The sequence below is a fragment of the Henckelia pumila genome, chromosome 4, assembly GCF_033568475.1.
Source record: "Henckelia pumila isolate YLH828 chromosome 4, ASM3356847v2, whole genome shotgun sequence".
In the NCBI taxonomy this organism is placed as follows: domain Eukaryota; kingdom Viridiplantae; phylum Streptophyta; class Magnoliopsida; order Lamiales; family Gesneriaceae; genus Henckelia; species Henckelia pumila.
The window spans coordinates 203,137,170-203,161,349 of NC_133123.1; the positions used below are offsets into that span (position 1 = coordinate 203,137,170).

The 24,180-nt window shown below is 37.7% G+C and overlaps 1 protein-coding gene across 1 annotated transcript; it reads right to left on the reverse strand.

Moving 5' to 3' along the window:
- Nucleotides 1-1,181: 1,181 nt before the first annotated feature.
- Nucleotides 1,182-22,003, reverse strand: LOC140862631 (putative polyol transporter 1). Its single transcript, XM_073265662.1, has 5 exons — nt 21,683-22,003; nt 21,380-21,466; nt 7,941-7,996; nt 2,918-3,138; nt 1,182-2,248 (listed from the first exon to the last, which is right to left on the reverse strand). Exons 1-5 carry the CDS (start codon nt 22,001-22,003, stop codon nt 1,182-1,184), a joined length of 1,752 nt encoding a protein of 583 aa, XP_073121763.1.
- Nucleotides 22,004-24,180: the final 2,177 nt, after the last annotated feature.

Below are 24,180 nucleotides of genomic sequence, written 5' to 3' on the forward strand. Positions count from 1 at the left end.
TGGTTGTTGATTCGATCGGGATATATGGTTGAAGGGATCGTACTGTACGCTAACCAAAATCTATTGGTTCTTGCAGGCACTATCAGTGATACCTAGGGAATCATGGGGCGATGTTGCTAGGCGCTCTTACCATGATTCGATGGGCAAGTCGGAAATTGTTGTTCCGAGTCACAAGGAGTTGTGAGCCCACGGCTAGCTGTATCCCTGAACCATTGAGGGTCACACAAGTAATGGATTTTTAATCCCCGTTGAGATAATTAAATTTAAAGAGTTAAATTTAGTGAATAAATAAGTGGGACTTCTTATATCAGAGTAGAGGAGTAAGATTTCCTAAAATGACATAGGAATGGGCATTTTTGGAAATCACTGAATTCGGATTCAGAAAATTTATCTTGACTTTAAAAGATGTAGAAATGGTTTCTGTGCACATTGGTGAAATTGTTTTATCAATCTGAGTCACGATGAATTTTATATTAATTTCTGAACATGCGGGCTTTGCTTGTCAGGCTTGAACTTATGGCTAATGGGCCCTAAGCTGTTAGCAGCCCACATTATAAATAAGTTATTGCAGTACAGAAATTATAAAACAGAGGCATAATTTTCGAAATCTACTAGGGTTTTGAGACCTAGTGGCCGCCGCCCCCCTCTCCTCTCTCTGCTCGAAAAATCCCAGCCTGTGAATTTTGAATTTGCAGTCTGGTTTAACGGATCAAATTCGTTAATTCTCTTCGTAGAAACTTCTGATAGATTTTCTAGTGCAATCTATCAGAGGGATTAAACTTCTGTTCGTGGACCTGATTGAAGAATTATTCGTCCATCAGTTCCTGGGATATACAACAAGAGCAGAGTAATCTGTTGGTGTCCATAATCTCGTTTCGAGATTCAAGGTAAAAATTTATAATTGTTATTTAATTTTTACACGCACAATTTAATCGTAAAGTTTTGATACCCATGATATGGAATCGTTCCATATAAAAATTTTTAAACTTCCGCTGCACCGGGTATCAATTCTAATTGATCTGATCACCGTTTTACAACAAGTTGGTGTAGTTGAAAGAAGCCTTGAAAGTTTAAATAGCTCGGAGTTGTTCTAGGATTGGGAAACGGATCATTGTAGACTTTGTAGTATAAAAAGCCTTAGGTTAAGATTCGTCTACCTATTGAAGGAAATAAAAGCAAATTTACATGTTATCATTTTTCATCTGATCTTGCTCGTTGCTCTTGTCCTTTTTTTCTTTCAATGTCTTCATCGTCAACCGCCACCTGAAAAAAGTGCCAAAAGACGACTCCATTTCCTCCAATGTTTTCCCAAGAGTCTCGGGAAATAAAGTGTAAAAGAACACCCATGAGACACAAGCAATCCCAGCATACATAAAGAATGTCCCTCCAATACTAATGCCCTTGTTCAAGGACAAAAATGTCATAGAAATAATCCCACTGGTGACACGATTCGCTGCGACTCCCATACTACACCCTTGGGCCCTCAGCCTCAGAGGGAAAATCTCCGAACTGTAAACCCATGCTATTGGGCCCATCCCGATGGAAAAAAAGCCCACAAAAGCCAAAACACAGGCTATACACAAAGATATGGCCCAAATCAATTTATGATCTGTGTTCGAAATAATCTTCAGCCCAGTGTCGAGGCCCACTAGACTCAAAATCATCCCCGCCATGCTAGACAGAAGCAACGGCCGCCGTCCGATCCTATCCAGCAAAAACATCGCCACCAGGATGAAGATCGTTTTGGTGAATCCAACGGCCATCATCGCGAGGAGCTTATCGGTATCGTTCTTTATCCCCGCCTTCTCGAAGATCTCTGGGCTATACAGCACCACAGAGTCGATGCCACTTGCTTGTTGGAAGAAATGTATCCCCTGACCGCACATTAGGATGTGGCGCACGGCGGGGGTGGGCCGGAGGAAGAGCTCGCACCACACGCCTTTGCCGCGGTGGCGTTCGGGGACCGAAACGATGTCGTCGTTGCAGTTGTCGGGGATGCCCCCTACTTTTTTGATATCCGCTAATCTTTGTCTGGATTCCTCTGGGGAATCGGAGGTTTTGTCGAGTACTCGCTTGGCTTCGCCGAGTTGACCTTGCATTACAAGCCAACGAGGCGATTCCGGCATGGCGAGGACGGCGGCAGCCACGAGTACAGAGGGAATTGCGCCGAGTCCTAGCATGAATCTCCACCCGAGATACGTTGGGAGCTTTGAGAATCCATAATTAGATATGTATCCAAGCAGTATGCCTGTGAATTAAACATGTAACATATATGGCATTAATTAATTTAATCTAGTATTTGTATGTATGCGACGAGTACATTGAAATTTTTGTATTTAAGTATTTTCTCTAGCGGAATTATATTATGGACATTGCTATTGATCTGTAAATTTGGAGGCCTAATTCTATATATTTTTTTTTAACTATGTGGGTGCATGTTGCCAACTACCTTTCGGTCGGGCTAGCTCAATAGTCTGTAAATTACATTAGCTACATAAATCACACTGAGCAAGTCCTGTGCAACAAGCTCACTCAAGAAGATGTTGATGACACTCTTGATCATTTTTCGAGAGTTTACCTGCCCTACGAACTCGAAAATCCTATTGGAGCATCTCATCCTAATTTTGATTTTGTTTGTAAGTTGTTTTTATAGGATTTTAGTCCTTTTTTAGCTTGAACTTAATAATATCTTTCTCGTGTCTCTTCCCATTATTTTTGGACAGTTGAACAAATTCTGTGCAACATGCTCACTCAAAAAGATGTTGATATAAGTGTAACTCTTGACCATTTTTCGAGAGGTTACCTGCTAGCTCTACGAACTCAGGAACCCTATTGGAACGTCTCATTCTAATTTCGATTTTGTTGTAAGTTGTTTTATATGTATAGGATTTTTTTATTCTTATTTTTGTAGCTCTACCAAAATTGATGAACACTTCGGGAAAAGAAGTGAGGAAGCCCCGGGAGGAAGCCGGCGCCACCTTCGCCGTGTACACGGGCGCAATCATCAGCGCGTAGCCGACGCCTATGCCGGCCACAAAGCGGCCCGCCATGAGGAAGGAATAGTTAGTGGCTAATCCCATGAGCAAGGCCCCGGCGAAGAATATCACTCCGGCCAAGACTATGGTGTAGCGACGGCCGGAGGATACATCATGTTTTCTCGGTTCATCGTCCGACATCGTATGGCAATGATTGGAGCGGCGACAGCGGTAGTTTGATTTGCCGCTAGTTAATTTTGGAGTGACTTAGTACTTATTAACGTGTTGTGTGGTTGGAGTTGAGTGAATTGGCTATAAATAGAAGAACTAGTGAACTACGTTCATGAAAAAAAAAAATTTAATTAATTTCATATATATATATGAGCATAAAAAAAAAAACTCATTCGTCGGACTTAGGAAGAAAGAATTAAAAAAAAATGAATTACACGTTTTTCATTTTGGAAAATAGCTATGTGGTATTGTTGATGTTATACAACGGAACTCATTATATCTACAATGATATGATATTGTCGACTTTGGATATAAATTCTCATATTTTTATTTTTGGAATTCACCCAAAAAGCCTCACACCAATGAAGATATCATTTTATATATTAACTCATGATATTTTCTCTTGATCCATGATCTTTTCCAATGATCTTTCAATGTGAGATTTCGGTTGCATACCCAACAGTTGGAAATTCTTACGAAAATTACAATAAGTTATGAAAATGTGAATAAAATAAAGTTTTACTGAAAGTACTAAAACAGATTAACAATCAAATAATAAATGTACACAAAAACTCATGTATAGATTGCTTCAAATATCAATTTTGTGATACAGATATTTAATTTAATTTATTGAAAGTATAGAAAAAATATGATTTATTATGTAAAAATATTTTTTAAATTATAGATACAAAGCAGTTTACTCATTTCATGGACATAGATTGACTCATAATTATATTGAAGGAAGTAGGTGTTATTGAATTTTTATTAATTTATAAAGACTAAGAAAAATTGTAGAGGTCTTCGAGAGCTATAAGCAAGTGAAAAGATCAGATCATCATAAACAAACCACATCAATTGGAATGATGCATATCAACTAAAAGACTAGATCAACTATGAACCAGAACAGATCAAAGCTCAACCAGATCAAAGTCGGACCAGACCAGATCAAAGATTGACCAGACCAGATGAGTTTGACCAGATCGAATCGGTCAAACCAGTCCGGAACAGTAAAATCGGTTCGACTTCAGAAAATGAACAGCAACTCAAATATGTTCGTTGCAACTCCAAAAAGTGTCTAAAAACATCTCAAACGGTCATATTCTTCAATCTAACGTTCAAATCATTCATGGAGACATAAATACAACACTTTGAAGACAAAACAAGATGAGAGAATGGAGATTCAAAGTGTGGGCAGCCTACATGAAGAAATTGGTTAGTTAAGAGCATTGCCCTTGGTGTGAAGAACAACATCAGAAATCTTGAGCGTGAACAGCTTTAGTTCTTCACACCCAACTCACTCACATATTCGAGAGATGTATTCATATATTAGTTGAGTGAAAGTCTTAGCACAAAGACGTTAAATATTGTGTTTGTAGTCTTAGCATAAAGACGTAAAACATTGTGCGGATTGTGAGGTTGAGACCTACAATCGAGAGTGGCTAGGAGTTATTGTTTAGGCATTGGATAAGTCCTAAATTGGATTGGGTTTGTATAAATGGGTTTGTATAAATCATAGTCTTCTAGTGGATCCTTCTGATGTGAAAGAAGGGGTGACGTAAGAGATTGAGCTCCGAACATCCATAAACAAATTCGTGTTTATTTGTTTATTGCATTTACTTTATTATTTTCACTGTTTTAAGATGCATTGTTGAAGCATTTTATGTGTTCTTCATAGACCAAAATATAGCATACAAAGTGTTTGATAAAATTCTTCAACCAAACTGTTTTTATTATTTCAACTTGCATTATTTCAAATGATTTATAAAATTTTTATTTGGTTTCTACGAAGGATTATTTCGAGTGTATTCCGCTTGATTTGAAAACCAAACTCGATATAATTCATCGGTGCTCGGTTTATTTTTTAACATTTCAAAAACGAGCTATTGTAGCTCTAAAATATTTTTAGGTGTGTATTCACACCCCCCCCCCTTCTACACACCTATTTCGATCCTAACAGACTGCTTGAAGATATCCGACTGCTCAAAAGAATTATCAGGACTTCTTGAAGATATCCGACTTCTCAAAAGAGTTATCAGGACTGCTTAAAGTTATCTGAATACTCTACAGAATTTTTAGACTGCTCTGAATGACTATTTATTCAAACTTCTCCAAGGATATCATGGATCAGTTCAAGTGAAGAAAGGGAAAAACAGTCAGAATGACAACCGTATTAAAAGCTTTGAAAAGTCAACTGCTCAAGACGGCTAACATTTACTTCGAAGAAAGTGCCTCTTAAATTAAGAATCTCCGACAAGTATTTATGAAGATATGCAGAAGACTAAAAGATGGTTCATAAAAACATTTATGAAGATATGCAGAAAACTAAGAAACGTTTGAGACAAGCATTTATGAAAACATCCAATCTAATTTTGCTCAAACATGCTTATAAATAGGGGATGCTTACAAAGAAAAAGAGAGATTTCCATACAACTAAGAAGCCATCGAAAGCATTCTCTGATCAATTTGCAAGAAAATTCTCATATGTTCACTTAGTCCACTCATATAAGACATATATCAGATCTTCTGAAAGATCCAAAAGGGCGCATAGAGTCAACTCTCAACTACTCATCTCAGATTGTTGAAGAAGATTTGCTCAACTACTGTTTGAATATTAGGATCATTCAGACTACTGATTACTTCATCTATTGTTTTCGGTGTTAAGACGTGTTGTCTTGATTTTTGGATAACTAGGATTTCGATCTAGGCAAAGGATAAGTCCTACGATTGAAGTGAGTTGTACATGAAGGAGTATATATATATATATATATATAAACCAAAGTTTTCTAATGAATTTCTTCCTTTGTAGAAGAAGGAGAGACGTAGAAGCATTTTGCTTCGAACTTTCATATATCCTGTCTTATTTACTTCAACTGTTCATATATATTATTATTTGTGCTTATTTGAATATAAAAAAATCACAAAAGTATTTGGACTGTTTAATACATTTTTTTTGTCTTTGTATTTGTATTATTCTAGATTTCAATACTTTTTTTTTTGGTCTTTTGTTATTTGTATTATTCTCTCAATAAATTTTTCTGGGCAATCAATGATACACTACTGTAATACTCCAGATCCGACGATTGTCCCCAATGCATTAACACGAGTCTTTCCAGCATGTTTATGTCCTCACTCACACGCATATTAAAAATTAAACTTCCCAATTGGTCATCCATCTCATAATTATCTCAATTTAAGCATGCTTAACTTTTAGAGTTTTCATATGACGAGCTCCCGAAAATAAGATATGTATCTTGATGATATAAGTAGTACCTATCAAATATTTTTACTCCTCATCAACCGTGTAGTCTCATACCTACACAATCTTCGAATATCTCTCATTACGGTACGGAATCGGATCATTCATGTTTTCCTTCGCCTAGAAGCCTTCCAGGAGTCGCTTCGTTCAAACTCTTGGCACCGATGATCACTCTTCACCCTCTTGTCAGTCTCGGGAATCACAAGTACAGTCTATGAACTTTGAATTTGTGCAGTGATGCAACATAAAGTGAGTGAACTCTTTTGCACTAAGTGATATACTTGAATATTTGAGTTGTATTCAGCTTAACTCATTTAATATTTTTATTAGTTCATTTCGTATTGCATCTTTTACTCTACTAACTTTGTATTGAGCTACTGTAGCTCATTCAAACTTTAGTTTTTGAATATATATATTTTTTTACTAAATAAAAATCTTCTCACTCTGGCCAATCTCAATCTTCAGAATTCAAGATTAGTAATTTATAGGTAATAGAAAATTATTTAGTTTTTATTTTGTGGTTTTTGTTTAATTTTGTATTTTTTTTATCTCTTTTCTAATTCATGTTTTAGAGGTTTTTTTTTTGAACTTTTATATTCATAATTATATGTATTGCATGCATACACTATACATCTAAAATTAATATATTGCAAAATATTAATATTTAAGTGTAAAAATAAATCAATTGAATCATTATTTAAGAAATATTTAAAAACTAAAATATACATCATAATTAAAATTGAAATATTAATATGCTGACATAGAATTGTGATGAAAATTTTAAGAAACAAATGGTATTAGTTCAAAATACTAAATATGATAATTGAACATGACTTTTTCTTAATTAATTAGAATTTTTTTAATATATGTGCTTAATTAATTATAAAGTTTTCGATATAGTATGTTGGTAATTGCATGTTTTTATGTATGAGTTAGTGATTGAGTCCTTATAATGAGCATGTTTTGAATTTTTTCCTACCTTAAGTTCTAATAATATTGTCTTGTGAGTTAAATATCAAATGAAACAAATTATCAAGATAAAAATTAATAATTAGAAAATTCAAGAATATGTGTCGTTAGTTTGCTAATTTAATATATGTTGAATTCATATTCGATGAGTTTGACAGAAAATCACGTAGGATAACACAATTTCAATAAAATTACTTGATTGTATTTGTAGTGAAATATTTATATTTCATATATGTTTGACTTATTTCATTTATAAGATGAAATTATATATATAATTATGATATTAGATTTATTATGCATCTTAACTGTTGGATCGAACGCTTGCCACTTTAACAAAATCTACAGTTAGTGGTAACGGTGTAACTCAAATCTTTTAAATCGCACAGCAGCTCAAGCATCACGTTTCGATTGTTCTACCAAGCATTAAAAATTATTTCACCCAACAATCTCACACTCAATAATTTCACTTCTTGCAATCAATGAAAATTTGACCCGTAACCTGACTCTAATACCAATTGTTGGACTGAACGCTTAACGCTTTACCAAAATCTATAACTATTGGTAACTGTGTACCTCAAATATTTTAAACCACACAGCAGCTGAAGCGCCACGTTTCGATTGTTGTACCCAACTGAGACAATTATTTCACCCAATATATAACGTTGATGAGTTCACTAAAAAAATTTAATTTATATTTTAGCTTTCCTACCACATAATCCTAGTTTTGCCTCCTGACTTCGTGAATTCACTTACTTGAGTTTATCGTTATTTTTTTTGTCAAAACTTATGACACATCAAACATAAAATCGACTATTAATTTAAAAAGATGATAATATTTATATATATATATTACAATAAATGTGTTAACCTCTCATCACTACACTGATACAAATTATTTAAAAACAAGGTTCAAAAAAACATGAAGTGTGATGAAGCATTACAAAAATTTCAACCTTTAGAAGCTTAAACGAACTTGATACAAAATTAAGTGTGAAATTTCTTTTTAGTTTTTATTATGATTTTAATTATGTAAAGTAAATTAATAAATCAAATAATATGTAAAAGTAATTATATGTTTAAGTATAAATGCATAAATTTTCAAGTTATCAAACACGCAAATATCAAAATCATAATTTTTGTGGAGAAAAACTTTTTTCGATCGTGATTGGATCAAGTTTCATCTGTTAATCGCAAAGAAAAGAGAGTTTAATTGAGAAAATATTTAAATGCGTTGATAATTTTTTTTTTTTGAAAATTTTACATTATTAAATGTTTTTTTTATTTCTAATAACCTTTTTTAGAAAAAAATATTTAAAAAAGCAACTTAAAATTTTATTTCGCAAAATTGTGTGTTCACGTTTTTTGTTTTGCTCTTTAATTTTCACGTTCAATATGGTCAACCAAAGAGTTGACCTTTTTTCACGCTTTTTTCAAAAATGAAACTTTTTCGTCACAAATCGCGCTTAATCGGTGCTTTTTAGAACACTTTCTTAAAAGTAATATGTTGAAAATTGACCATATTTTCAAAAATTAAAAGTCGCAATTCAGATATCGACCTTGATCTAGCATATGTGCATCTTTGTTTGTCGTTCTTCGCATATGATGTAAATATAAGAACTCGAGTGTCATTAAGTAGATATTTAATATAATATATATATATATATATATATATACCATGAGATAATATTTTAAACTATTTAATTTAATTAATAAATATTGTTTCTAGTGTGATCATATATATTGAATTTTCCAAATTTTGTTATCACGTTTCGTTTTTGAGATACTTATAGTTGTTTTTTTTATGTTTTGTTGATAGTTTTATATATACATAAGTCTTATTACATTATCAAGCGTAAAAAAAATCTATGATCAATAAATTGACGATCAAAAAGTATACTATGTGTAGTAACCCATATCCGAATAAGGTGGTTAAGGGATTAATCAATGTTTATTAAGAAATTAACGTCAAGACAGATCGGAAGCTCCGATGGAGCAGATCAGACGCTCCGATTCGATCGGATGCTCCGTCGGCAGGATCGGACGCTCCGATCTAGCTAGGGTTGGCATCATCATCAACGTCAGCAGTGTGACGACATTGCTTACGTCTGGATGGGACATCGGAGCCTCGGAGGCTCCGATGATGATGATCGGACGCTCCATTCATGATCGGACGTTTCGATCTCCGTCTATAAATATGGGATCCGAGGCTCATTCCAACTCGCTCATTCCTCTCTTCTCTCTATCGTTCTTAGCTCTTTCTAGTTAGATCTAGGGATTTTTAGACGTCCTATTGGAAATCCGAAAGTAGCGGAGCGATCTCGGCGTCGTAGCGGAGTTGTGCCTAAGTTTTGAGGCAGTCGCCATTAGCGGGCTGACGATGAACGCAGATAAAGCTATGGTCTCCTTAAATTATTTAGGAGTATTCAATAGCTTAGTTAAGGCTTTTAGAGCTTAATTAATGATGCATGAGTAATTTGAATTGTAGAGTTGATGATAAGCTTGGAACCTAGAGTGAGACTGATAGAACTGCCTTAAAAAGGTACGTAATTACTGAATGATATTACCAGCGGGTATTCATGCTTATATGTTGCATTTATGTGCCATGGTTTTGCATGTTATTGCATGGATTATTTATGCGGCATGTGCATATCATATTGTGCATGTACATCTTTTGAGATGAGCAATGTAGGGCCGCTCAGGCCTGTTCGAACGGTTGATGCCGAGTGTCCCGCAACCAACGGGCAGGCCGGCACTAGCATCTGGGGTACACGGTCCACGTCCGGTAAGAGTGAGTGGAAGTACCAGTGGTTTGATTCCCCGATCGGTACTGCTCATATCCTAGGCGCCAATCTCAGCATTTTATATACAGTTATCCCAGATATGGATACCCAGTCATATTCATTTGCATGCATCATGTTTGTATGTTTACCTGTGCTTTCGTATTGAGCGTATTCTCTCACGTCCAGTATTTTCTGTATGTCTGGACATCCCATTCAACGGGGCAGATGCAGGTGCAGGTAGTGCACCCAGTAGCTTGGAGAGACCAGCGACCAGTGAAGACAACAAGATTAGCTGTAGGTTTTAATTCGATTGAGTTGTATATCAAATTTGTTTAGTCGGTTGTATTCCACCGACCATTATTTATTTATTTAATGTCTTTCGCAGCGAATTATTGTATTTATTTTAATTGCATGCTTAATTATGCTCTAAACTCTGATTTGATAGTGGGTCCGGATTGGATCGCTACACTATGTAACTTCTCATTTTAAATATTCATGATATACCAATTGTGATATAAAATAAAACAATTAAAGTATACTATGAAACTTCTTATTTTAGATATCCATATACTATCTTGTAAGATCAATAGAAAAATAATATGTAAAAACGGGGATATTTAAGTAGTACATTGTGCATGCATTACTTATTTTTAGTATTGATATATTATCTTGTAATATTAGTAGATAAACAATGTTTAAAAAACATAGACATTTAAGTACGTAGTACATTATGTAAATTTTTATTTAAATATCCATATACTATCTTGTAAAATTTATAAAAAAATAGTGTATAAAAAATTAATATTTAAGTAAATTAATAATTAGAACTCAAATAGCTAGTGAGTAAAAAAAAAAGAAATATAAATTAATTATATTTGAAACTCATATTTATAATAATAAAAATATATAACCATCATAAATAGTAATATATTAACAGGAAAAATAATTTGTAAAAAAAGATATTTAAGTTAATTTACAATTATTGCACATATATTTATATCAGTAATAGAATAGATAATAGATAGATTAATAACAAAAATAAATTACACAATGAAACCTTTATATTTTAAGTATATCTATATACTATCTTGTAAGATTAAAATAAAAATAGTGTGTATTAAATAAGTTAGATATATTTTATAGTGACCCATCCCGGAATCACTAACTAAGCAAAACTTAAACATGCAAAATAACATAAAATCATAATAATAAGTTAAACCAGCGGACCTTAAATAATTCAACTAAAAACTACTGGAAAAAATACAACTAGAACCAAAACAAATGTCGAATAATGTTATACAACCCCATCGAAAAGAAATATTAAATCCCATTAATGAAAACCTGGTACAGTACAATCCATCCTGCCGCAGCTTAACGACCGCTACCTCTCGATCCGTCCAACCTAAGTCCTGCTCCGTAGAATAGGGTATCTAAAACCAAAACCGAGAACGTGAACTAACAATGCTCAGCACGAAAGTATGAGTATACACATGTTATGAATGCTAAATACAAATGAACGGGTACATGAAACCTATCACGGTAGAAAATATTGCTCGACAAATGACGTCATCGTATGTAGCACGCTGAGCAGTCGCATCAGAAGGTAATCACATATCATAATAAATACGTGGAAATAACCGGACCCAAATCCATGGAATCTATCCACAATACTTCGGGGCTGAGCAACCTCTCTTATGGTAATATCAAGGTATAAGTTCAACGTGATAATTCATGCAGCATAATAAATGCACATAAGTCATTCCATATAAACCATGCAAGCATAGAACATGCATACTCAACCAGGGTATTTTGGATAGTACGTCTATACCTCAAAATAAGCAACCTAGCGATATTGGCTCTCTAGTCCAAGCCTATAGACAGATAATCACCGTATCACTAAATGTTTGCTAAACCTTAGCTAGACTAATAGCTATTCGCTGAAGCTAATCAGAGGCTAGCAAAATACTTGTGTCCGTAGTCAGCCCTTTGATGACGATTGCCCTAAACTCGAGGCACGACACTGCTACGATCTCGATAGTTCTTCGTCATCACCTAGCCCGCAAATAAAACACCCGAAAACCCTTAAGACTAGTTAGGAACGAGAGAAAAACTTGAGAAAATTGTAAGGAAAGTGAAGCTCTCGGCCTCTATATATAGACCTCGATCTGAACGTCCGATCTATCGTTAGGAGATTCCGAACGCACTTCGGAAATTCCGATCATCCTTCCAAACTCCCTCTACCGAAAACATGTTCCTGATTGGACAACACACTGCTTTCGACACAGTTCGAATCTTCCGAATTCTAGTTCGGAGCTTCCGATCTCTCTCAAGTCCAATCATCGATCAAAACCCATATCATGTCTGGCTGACACGATATCGGAGCTTTCGATCTGCAGTTCTATGCTTCCGAACTGCTCGGTACTTCCGATCAACAACATTGGCTTCCGAACTAGTTTGGTGCTTCCGAACTGTCGCAAAATTTGAAACCCTCGAAACCATTTTTTTGACATTTTGAATCCGATTTCCAACTCCTTAAACTCAAATGAGAACCCCTTAATTATGTTTAGGCAGTGGATTAACTTAATTTGTAGTGACCCTTACCTGGATCACCTACTAAACAAAACTTAGGCATGCAATTAACTTAATTAAACGGATATCAGAATAAAACTGCGGAAACCAAATACAATATACAATCCCAAGTAAAGGAATCTGTAAATACCCAAATATTATACAACCATATCGAACAGCTGTATCAATATAATAACAACAGAATAAAACCTAGGGGTCCCGATCGCTGACAATGCTCACAGGCACTCCATGAAGTCGAACGATCTCCTGACTGTACAACCGAGCCATACGATCCACATTGTACTCCCGGCTATAGGCAATGAAATGCGCTGACTTGGTGAGTCGGTCCACCACAACCCAGATAGCATCACAGTTCCTCGGGGATACCGGCAAATGGGTCACAAAGTTCATTGTGATAAACTCTCATTTCCATTCAGGAATAGGCAGACTGTGAAGCAATCCTCCAGGTCGTCGGTGCTTTGCCTTGACCTGTTGACACACCAAACATCTCGAAACAAACTGATAAACATTGCGTTTCATTCCTTTCCACCAGAAACGAGTACGTAGATCCTTGTACATCTTGTTGCTCCCAGGATGAATACTCAACTTAGTGCGATGTGCCTGAGACAAAATCTCCTCTCGCAACTCTACATCCTGCGGAATCACAAACCTACCAGACAAACACAGAAAGCCATCTGACTGATAGTGAAATCCAGATGATCTACCCTCGTTAGCTAGACGAGCTAAACGCTGGGTCTTTGAATCAGACATCTGAGCATCTCGAATCCGCAAATACAAAGCTGGCTCAGATAATATCGCAAACATCTGGATACTCTGCATACCTTTCTTATGCTTGAAGGTATATCCCGAAGTACAACAGTCACTGATCGCACTAGACATCGAACAAGTCTGAAGTGCAGATAGTCGCACCTTGCGACTCAAAGCATCAGCAGTGAGATTAGCAGCTCTCGGATGGTACTTAATCTCGCAATCATAGTCCTTAAGCAAGTCCATCCAACGTCTCTGCCTCATGTTCAACTCCGCCTGAGTGAACAAATACTTGAAACTCTTATGGTCGGTGAAGATCTCAAATTTCTCGCCATACAGATAATGACGCCAGATCTTCAAAGCGAACACAATGGCTGCTAACTCCAAATCATGGACTGGGTAGTTGTCCTCGTGAAGCTTCAGCTGTCTAGAAGTGTATGCGATCACATGCCCATTCTGAGTCAGGACACAACCTAACCCCTGAAGAGAAGCATCAGTGTACACCACATACCCTCCAGATTCTGACGGTAATGCCAACACCGGCGCAGAATTCAACCGCCGTCGAAGCTCACAGAAATTCTCCTCACACTCGGAGGACCACTCGAAATCAACACCCTTGCGGGTAAGTTGCGTCAAAGGTCAAGCTAACTGAGAGAAGTTCAGAATGAAGCGACGATAATACCCTGCTAGACCCAAAAAACTACGGATCTCAGCAACTGTCGTCGGACGCGACCAATTAAGCACCGCCTCAATCTTGCTTGGATAAACAGAAATCCCCTCCCTGGATATGATATGGCCAAGAAAGACTACTCGATCCATCCAGAACTCACACTTGCTTAGCTTGGCGTACAACTGCTCATCCCGAAGAGTCTGCAGTACCAACCGCAAGTGAGAAACATGCTCTTCCGTATTACGCGAATACACCAAGATGTCGTCAATGAAGACCATGACAAACTTGTACAAATACTCCCTGAAGACACGGTTCATCAGATCCATGAATATAGCCGGCGCATTAGTCAAACCAAATGGCATCACTAGAAACTCGTAATGCCCATAGCGAGTACGGAATGCAGTCTTGGCTACGTCCTGATCACGGACTCTCAACTAATGATACCCAAATCTCAAGTCGATTTTGGAGTAAACTGAAGTGCCCTGCAGCTGATCAAACAAGTCATCAATACGAGGCAACGGATACTTGTTCTTCACAGTGACTCGATTCAGCTGCCGATAATCAATGCACAACCGCATAGACCCATCCTTCTTCTTTACAAAAAGAACAGGAGCTCTCCAAGGAGATACACTAGGACGAATGTATCCCTTGTCCAAAAGATCCTGTAGCTGATTCTTCAATTCACGCATCTCTGACGGAGCCAGACGATACGGTGCTCGAGAAATATGCGAAGTACCCGGCATCAACTCTATGCCAAACTCGACTTCCCTAGCAGGAGGAAAACCCAGAATCTCATCAGGAAAAACATCTGGAAATTCATCTACAACAGGAATACTCTCTATCCCAATGCTCTCAGCGGACAAATCAACTGCATAGATAAGGTAGCCTTCCCCGCCAGACTCTAGAGCTCGACAGGCTCTCAAAGCTGATACCAAAGGCATCGGGGGTCGCGCTCCCTCACCATAAAAAAACCAGCTATCACTCCCCTCCAGATGAAAGCGTACTAATCTCTGATAGCAGTCCACTGAAGCTCGATAGGTAGTCAACATATCTATTCCCAGAATGCAATCAAATTCATCCATCGCAAGAACCATGAGATTCGCTAACAGAATGTTCCCTTCGAACTCTAAAAGGCAACCCATCACTAGACGCTTAGCCAAAGCAGATTGGCCCGTCGAAGTAGAAACAGACATCACTACATCTAGTGCAATGCATGGTAACTTATGCCTCTTAACAAAACGTGCAGAAATGAAGGAATGAGATGCACCAGTGTCAATAAGTACAAGAGCAGGTATACCATAAATTAGAAATGTACCTGTGATGACTTTCTCATTTTCCTCCACTGCCTGATCTTGTCTCAGGGCAAACACCTGGCCAAAAGCTCATGGCCTCAAATAAAAACTCCCAGCAGGTTGTCCCTGCGACCTCTGCTGAACGGTGGCCTGAGAACCAGATCCTGAACCAGAACCAGAACCGCCTCCCCCAGATAGTGGACAATCCCTCCGGATATGACCAGTCTCTCCACAACGGAAACAAGCTCCAGAAGCTCTACGGCACTTGTAGGATGGATGGTTCTTTCCACAGTGATCACACTTGTCCTTCTTATCGAAACGGACAACACCAGCTGAGCCAGAGCAAGAAGAAGTAGATCCAGACTTCTTGAAATATTGGGCACGGGGACCCAAAGAACTAGCAGGTCTCGACTGAGAGAAAGACCTGTTTTGCCGAATGCTGTCCTCCGCCTGGTGACAACGGCTCACCAAACCCTCGTAGGACATGTCGTCATCAACCGCCACATGGTCATGGATCTCAGGGTTAAGGCCCTGAAGGAACATATTATACTTCATCCCAGAGCTGTCAGCAATCTCGGGGCAATAGGATAGCAGATCAAAGAACTTCTGCTGATACTCATCAATAGACATGGCTCCCTGTCGTAGACTCAGTAGCTCGCCCGCCTTCGACTGACGGAATGCAGGAGGAAAATACAGCTTCTGAAAAGCTGTGCGGAACTCGGCCCAGGTGGCCACTCCTCTCGCCGCAACAAAAGGTGCAGAAGTAAACCTCCACCACCTGCGCGCACGTCCATCCAGAAGATAACCCAGGGTCTCCATCTTCTGCTCCTCGGTGCAGTGGAAAGTCTAAAAAGTCGTCTCCATGCGGTTTAACCAGTTCTCCGCATCCTCCGGAGACTCACCTCCAACCAAGAGCTTAGGCCCCGTCTGCAAGAATCGACGTACACTGAAACGGTCCTCATCTCGATGACGATGGCGGCGTTCCCGACGAGGCTCCTGGTCGGCATCACCCCAACACCCACCAATACTGCCATGAGAACTCTGGTCGTCACGATCTGCCATCTACAAAATTAACCTAACGGTTATCTTTATGTAGAATCTAAATCCCAAGAATACTTTGCATGCTCTGATATCATAAATGTAGTGACCCTTACCTGGATCACCTACTAAACAGAACTTAGGCATGCAATTAACTTAATTAAACGGATATCAGAATAAAACTGCGGAAACCAAATACAATATACAATCCCAAGTAAAGGAATCTGTAAATACCCAAATATTATACAACCATATCGAACAGCTGTATCAATCTAATAACAACAGAATAAAACCTAGGCGAAGCTCCAGCTGGCCAACAACTGCCTAGTCCCTCTTGGATCCACCCTCCTCATCCAATCGCAAACCTGCCCCATGGAATAGGGTGTCCAAAAACACAGAGTACGAGACGTGAGCATAGAACGCTCAGTACGAGAGTATGAGTATACATGCATGCAAAGTGAACTCCCTATAAACTCGAGGTCAATGATCAGATAACAGAGACAGACCGGGCCCTGGTATGTAGCACGCTGTGCCATCGCTTCAGGAGGTGGCTCCCATACCATAATACCAGTGGATATGCCGGACCCAAATCGATGGAAGTCCAACCACTAACAGGATAGGGAAAAACCCTACTAACAGACATCTCGAAGGAGATAGCTCAGTATGCAAATGAATGCAGCATAAATCAATGACATATAAACCATGCAGTCACATAATACATGCATACTCAGTCAGGATATCTCGAACAGTACTTTCGTACCTCAAATCAGTGCAAGCTCTACCAACTCTAGGTCCACGCCTATAGTCTGCTCTACACTGCCAAATGATACTACTATCATTATAGTGCTCTAAAAGCCTTAACTAAGCTATTGCATACTCCTAAATATTTATAGGAAGCAAAATCTATACCTTCGTTCGTCGTTAGCCCTTTGCTGTCGAGTGCCTCAAAACTAGGCCACAGCTTCGCTACAATGCCCGGATCGCTATGCCACTTCCGGATTCCCCACGGGACGCCTAGAATTCCCTAGATCTGAGTTAGAAGGCTAAGGAATCGAGAGAGAAGAGGTGATTGGTGCACTTCAAAAATGAGCTCGGCACCCCGTATTTATAGACGGAGTTCGGATCGTCCGAACTGGACTTTGGGTCGTTCGAACTGGGCTTCGGGTCGTCCGAACCCGATATTACATCATTTCTTACGTCAGCATGATGACGTCATCCATGACGACTGTCGGCAACACGTTCGGAGCGTCCGAACCACTCTTCGGATCGTCCAAACCCTGACTTCGGACCGTTCGAATCTCGACTTCGGAGCCTCCGAACTCGATGACCCTCAAACCATTTTCAAGTGTTCTGAATCCAATTTCCGGACTCCGTTAACCCATTAAGAGTTCTCTTAATCACGTTTACTCTTAACTAGTAGGATTAATGAATTGATTAACACTTAATCACTGATTTTGGGTACGGGCTACTACATAATTAAGAGTTGAGCTACTACATATTTTGTAAGAAAAACTCAAATAAGAAAAGGAACAAATAATAAATAGTAACTAGAAGCGCTAAATATGAAAGTGGACAACCGAAAAATATTTTCTACAAAAATAAAAATATTTAAGTTAATTCAAAATTGTTACTCATATATTTATAATAGTAATAAAATAGATCATAGATAGATTAATAGTAAAAATAAATTACACTTTGCAACTTTTGTATTTTAAGTATTCATATTGTGGGGCCTCGGGTTGCTAATCTTATTTTTGGAGCAATTAGTATCTAAACATGATTAATGAACAAAGGATCATAACTAGAGAAATCAATAAATTTTTTCCTTTTTTAACAAGGGGTGCGCTCGAGCGGTCCTTTTTGGCCGCTCGGGAGCCCCATTTTACCCAACCCTCGGGTTGGGGTTTTTAGGGATCCGCTCGGGCTGCCATAAAGTGCAGCTCGGGCCTGTCCTGGGCAATTCATACCCTGTTTTTTTGCAGCTCTTTCTTGACCTTTTGATCTCTTCCCAAACATGCTCTTTTGGTTCTAAAACATGTTAATTCAGATCTAAAACATGCATTAACATACAACTCTAGTTTCAAACATATTTACAAGCTTTAGTTACATCAAACTAGAAGTCGAGAATACATCAAAACCAACTATACATAAGTTCAACATGTCTTCTTCCAACTATAATAAGTTCCTGACTTCTATCATAGCATGATAAAGATCTAATTTCATAATTTCTGCTACAACCCGAAACACCACGTGCTAAGTCTCTCGATCATCTTCTCTTACGGTTGTCTTTGACCCGTTCCATCCCCTCCTATTGCCATGCACACATACAAAACAAGACAATAGCCGGAGAGACTTCGGTGAGAATATAATTCTCAGTATAAAAGACATATGCATGTGATATCAATACACATCAATTCAACATAATCATAATGACAATACAAGTATCGTAAACCAACGTCTGTCATCGAGATTTAAAGCCTCTCTAGGTCTCAAGATTCATATCTGAACCGCGGTATCAAGATTCGTATACGATCTTGATATGGATATCCATTCTCTGTACTTCGTATCTGACATGACGTCAAAGATAAACAATATCATCAAAGATCCACTACCTGTGATGGATCAAGAAATCGAATTCTACAACAAACACATAAAGAACACAAATATGTGATTTTTTGGGGACAACTCAAGCACCATCTGTCTCGAGTATCAAAATCCCTTTTCGACCGATATAATTTTATACCTTTCGTTTCTTTTGAATTGTAGATGCTTCAAGTCTTGAAAATCTACAACAAAACTCATATCAAACTCTATTCAAACTCACAACTCAATCTTCAATACCAAAACAACTTCAAACCTTGTTCACTTCTTAACCGATTCGAATACGGAATTCCCGAGCTCGTCAACTTCTTATCAATCTGTCAATTGAAGTGATCACAAGCTTAATTTAACAACAATAACTCAATCAATGTCCAGCTCAATCAAAATATCACAAGTCTAGCTATTATCGAACCGGCGGCATAACGACAACAAAACCGGCAACCGAACTTTATTTCTATCAATTCTAACCATCACATACACTTCAAAACCATCATATATCAGAAATAATACATCAAAATCTCAGCATATCAAAGATTCAAGGGTTCGAACAATGGCTAAAAAATCATAACAAATTCAAACGATATCCATTCTTCAATCCGACTTCGATACGGTAACGCATAGAAACTCAAACACATATATTCATGCTCGATTCTGATTTATCCAACCATTAAATTTTCAAAAAATTCTGGAACATAAGAAAACTTACACCAAATCAAAGCTCGTAGCAAGAGGATCGCAGCTCTATGTCCGAAATTGAAATCGGATAACCAGATTGTGAGATATGAAGGATTGAAGATGAAATTCCAAGTGAAGAAGCTGATGTCTCGATCCTTAGCTGATAACATTTTGAAGAAATAGTGCTATACACGTTGATATCCATATAAAATACAAGTGTCCAAGTCAAATTTCAAAATTTGCACTTTAACCCTTCAAAACTTCATAAATTGCAATTCAGTCCTTGACCCTCTTTTTAATTCAATTTCAATCCTAAGTAATTTAAGAAAATTAGAATTTAAATCTAAACTCCAAAAATTCTCAAATTAAATATTCTCGAATTAAAATTAAATACTTTCGGGTTAAATCAAACAATTATGGGCCTTAAATTTCTCCCCCTCTAAGATATGATTTCGTCCTCGAAATCGCATACAATCTGTATACACATAAGATAAGGAAATAATAAAAAAATTCTGAATAAGAAATCACATCAATGAAATAACTCCGAAAATCTCTGTTTCATATCTTCTTCAGTCTCCCATGTCGCTTCTTCAACTCCATGTCGATTCCGCTGAACTTTGACTAAGTGTATCGTCTTGTTTCTGAGTTGTTTGTCTTTACGATCAAGTATCTGAATAGGCTTCTCAAAGTATTTCAGAGTTTCATCAAGTTTATCTTTATCAGGATGAAGAATATGTGATTCATCGGGCTAATATTTCCGAAGCATCTAAACATGAAACACATCATGGATTCCAGATAAAAATGGAGGCAATGCAAGTCGATAAGCAAGATCGCATATCTTCTCCAAAATTTCATACGGACCGATAAATCTCGGAGACAACTTTCCTCTCTTGCCAAATTTGATGGTACCCCTGAACGGAGAAATCTTCAAGAATACTCTATCTCCATGTTCAAAACATAATGGTCTACGTCTGACATTCGCATATCTGGTTTGTCTATGCTGAGATGTTTCATTCTCTGCTGAATAAGCTTCACTTTCTCAGTCATCTCTCGAATCATATCTGGCCCAATTTCAGGTGTCTCTGAAACATCATCCCAATACAGAGGAGATCTACACTTCTTTCCATATAACGCTTCAAATGGAGTCATCTACTTGTCTGATAGCTGTTATTATAAGAGAATTCCACGAGTGGTAGAGAATCTTACCAAGTAGTGTTAAAATCTAACACCACAGCTCTAAGCATATCCTCAAGTGTCTGAATAGTTCGTTCTGACTGTCCGTCAGTTTGAGGATGATATGCAGTACTCAAGTGCAAACGAGTACGTAGAGCTTGTTGTAGGTTGTGCCAAAAGTGAGATGTGAATCTAGGGTCTTTGTCAGAAACAATAGATTTAGGCACATTGTGCAATCTTACCACTTCTCTAACATAGATCTCTGACATCTGATCATGTCTGTATGTCATCTTGTATGGAATGAAACACGCTGATTTCGTCAATCTGTCAATAATCATCCAAATGGCATCGCAACCTCTGGATGAATGCGGTAACTTCCTAACGAAATCCATGGAAATGTGATCCCACTTCCATTCAAGAACAGATAATCTATGCAATAAACCACCTGGTTTCTTTCTTTCGGCTTTCACCTGTTGGAAATTTAGACAACGAGATACATATTCAATGACATCAAACTTCATCCTTTTCCACCAATACTGGTTTTTCATATTGTTGTACATTTTTCTGCCACCAGGATGAACACTGAATCTACTGCAATTAGCCTCATGTAATATCTGATGTCTCAAATCAAAAACATCTGGAACAACAAGTCTGTTATTCACATATAAAACATCATCAGTACTGACCTTATATTTGGATTGATGCCCTGATCTGACCATCTCAATCGATTTCTGAATACTCAAATCTGCTTTCTGCGCTTCTTTGATTCTCATGAATAACTCAGGCTCATCTCGAATAGCACAAATACGAATAGGCTTCACATCTGTTTCAAATACTAATCCAGCAGTACAAAAATCATCTATCAAATGAGAAATACTGATAGTAGATAAAGATAGGGAACATATCTTTCGACTCAATGCATCAGCCGCTGCATTGGATTTCCCCGAATAGTATTTGATCTCGCAATCAAAATCTTTCAACAACTCAAGACATCTTCTTTGTCTCATGTTCAGTTCAGACTGTGAAAACAGATATTTCAAACTTTTATGGTCAGAATAAATTTCAAACTTCTCACCGTAAAGATAGCATCGCCAAATCTTCAATGCAAAAACAATGGCTGCCAATTCAAGATCATGAATTGGGTATCTAGTTTCATGTGGCTTCAGTTTTCTCGAGGCATAAGCAACAACATGATCTCGCTGCATAAGCACGCATCCTAGTCCCCTATGAGAAGAATCACAATAAACAGTGAAATAACCAGTACCTGAAGGAATCATCAAGACTGGTGCACTCGTCAACCTCTTCTTCAACTCAATGAAACTAGTTTCACAAGCTTCAGTCCAAATATATGGTGCATTTAATAGTGTCAACTGAGTAATAGGCTTCTCAATACTAAAAAAATCCTTGATAAATATTCGATAATAACCCGCTAAGCCCATAAAACTCCGTATTTCCGGAACTGAAGTAGGTCTTGGCCAACTGATCACTACCTCAACCTTGATCAGATCGACTGAAATATCATCACCTGAAATGATATGTCCAAGAAACACAACTTTCTGCAACCAAAATTCACACTTAGACAGTTTGACATACAGCTTTTCTGCTCTCAAAGTCTGTAAAATAGTTCTAAGATGTTCTGCATGATCACACAAATTATTTGTATATATCATAATATCATCAATGAAGATAATAACAAAATCATCACGATATCTCTGGAATACTCGATTCATCAAACCCATAAATACTGCTGGTGTATTGGTCAGTCCAAACGGCATAACAATGAACTCAAAATGACCATACCTCATTCTAAATGCAGTCTTGGGTATATCTTCATCTCTGACTCTCAGCTTATGGTATCCAGATCTCAAATCGATCTTGGAATACACTGAATAACCCTGCAATTGATCAAACAAATCATCTATTCTAGGCAAAGGATAAAGATTATTTACCATTGCTTTGTTCAGTTGTCGATAGTCGATGCACAATCTCATCGATCTATCCTCCTTACGTACAAACAGAACCGGAGCGCCCCAAGGAGAAACACTCGGTCTAATGTATCCTTTAGCTAAAAGATCTTCTAGCTGATCCTTCAATTCTTTCAATTCAACCGATGTCATTCTGTAAGGAGCTTTTGATATCGGTTGCGTACCTAGCATCAGTTCAATGCTAAAGTATACCTCTCGTGCTGGAGGCAATCCTGGAATCTCATCAGAAAAGACATCAGCAAATTCACTAACCACTGGCAAATCTACCAATTTCGGGCTAATTTTCAACACATCTATGGCATAGATAAGAAATCCCTCTTCTCCTTTCTGTAATAAATGAGTCATAGATAGAACAGATATCAAAGGGATTATAGCTCGTGAACCCTTACCATAAAACTTTCATTTGTCTACCATCTCTGGTCTGAATCTCACAACCTTATGAAAGAAATCAACTGTAGCCATGTACTTGGTTAACATGTCTATGCCAATAATACAATCAAAGCCTGAAAAATCAAGTACAATACAGTCTATCTCAATCACATTGCCTTCATACTGTAGTATACAATTCTTAACGGATTTCACTGATACTAGACCTCTCCCCAAAGGTGAAGAGATGGATACTACATTATATAATGGCTCAACATGAAAATCATGTGATATAACAAATTGTTCATAAATAAACGTATGTGAAGCACCCGTATTTACTAGCACATAAGCAGGATAACCATAAATAGAGCAGTTACCTGCAATAACGTCATCAGGTGCTGCTTGAGCCTGCTCCTTAGTCAAAGCAAAGACTCGGGCTTGTTGCCTAGGAGATTGACTCACTGACTGGATTCCTCCTGCTTGACTATGTGATGGTGGTTGTGGCTGGAAAGAATGAACTGAAGATGCTTGCCTCTCTGGCTGAGTCACTGATCTAGATGATCCAGCCCCTTGCGAACTTCAAGAACCACGTTGTGTGCAGATTCTCGCAAAATGTCCCGTCTGGTTACAAATATGACAACTGCCAAATACACCTCTACATTGGTCACTGGCATGACGACCTTCACATTTGTTGCAGTATACTCCAGAAGAACCTGAACTCTATCCAGACTTAAACTTTCTTTGTCCACTAAAGCTAGAAGAACTGCTACCTGCTTTCTTAAATAGCTTCCCTTTAGCTCTGAATAAATCTCTTCTGCTACCACCACTTCCTC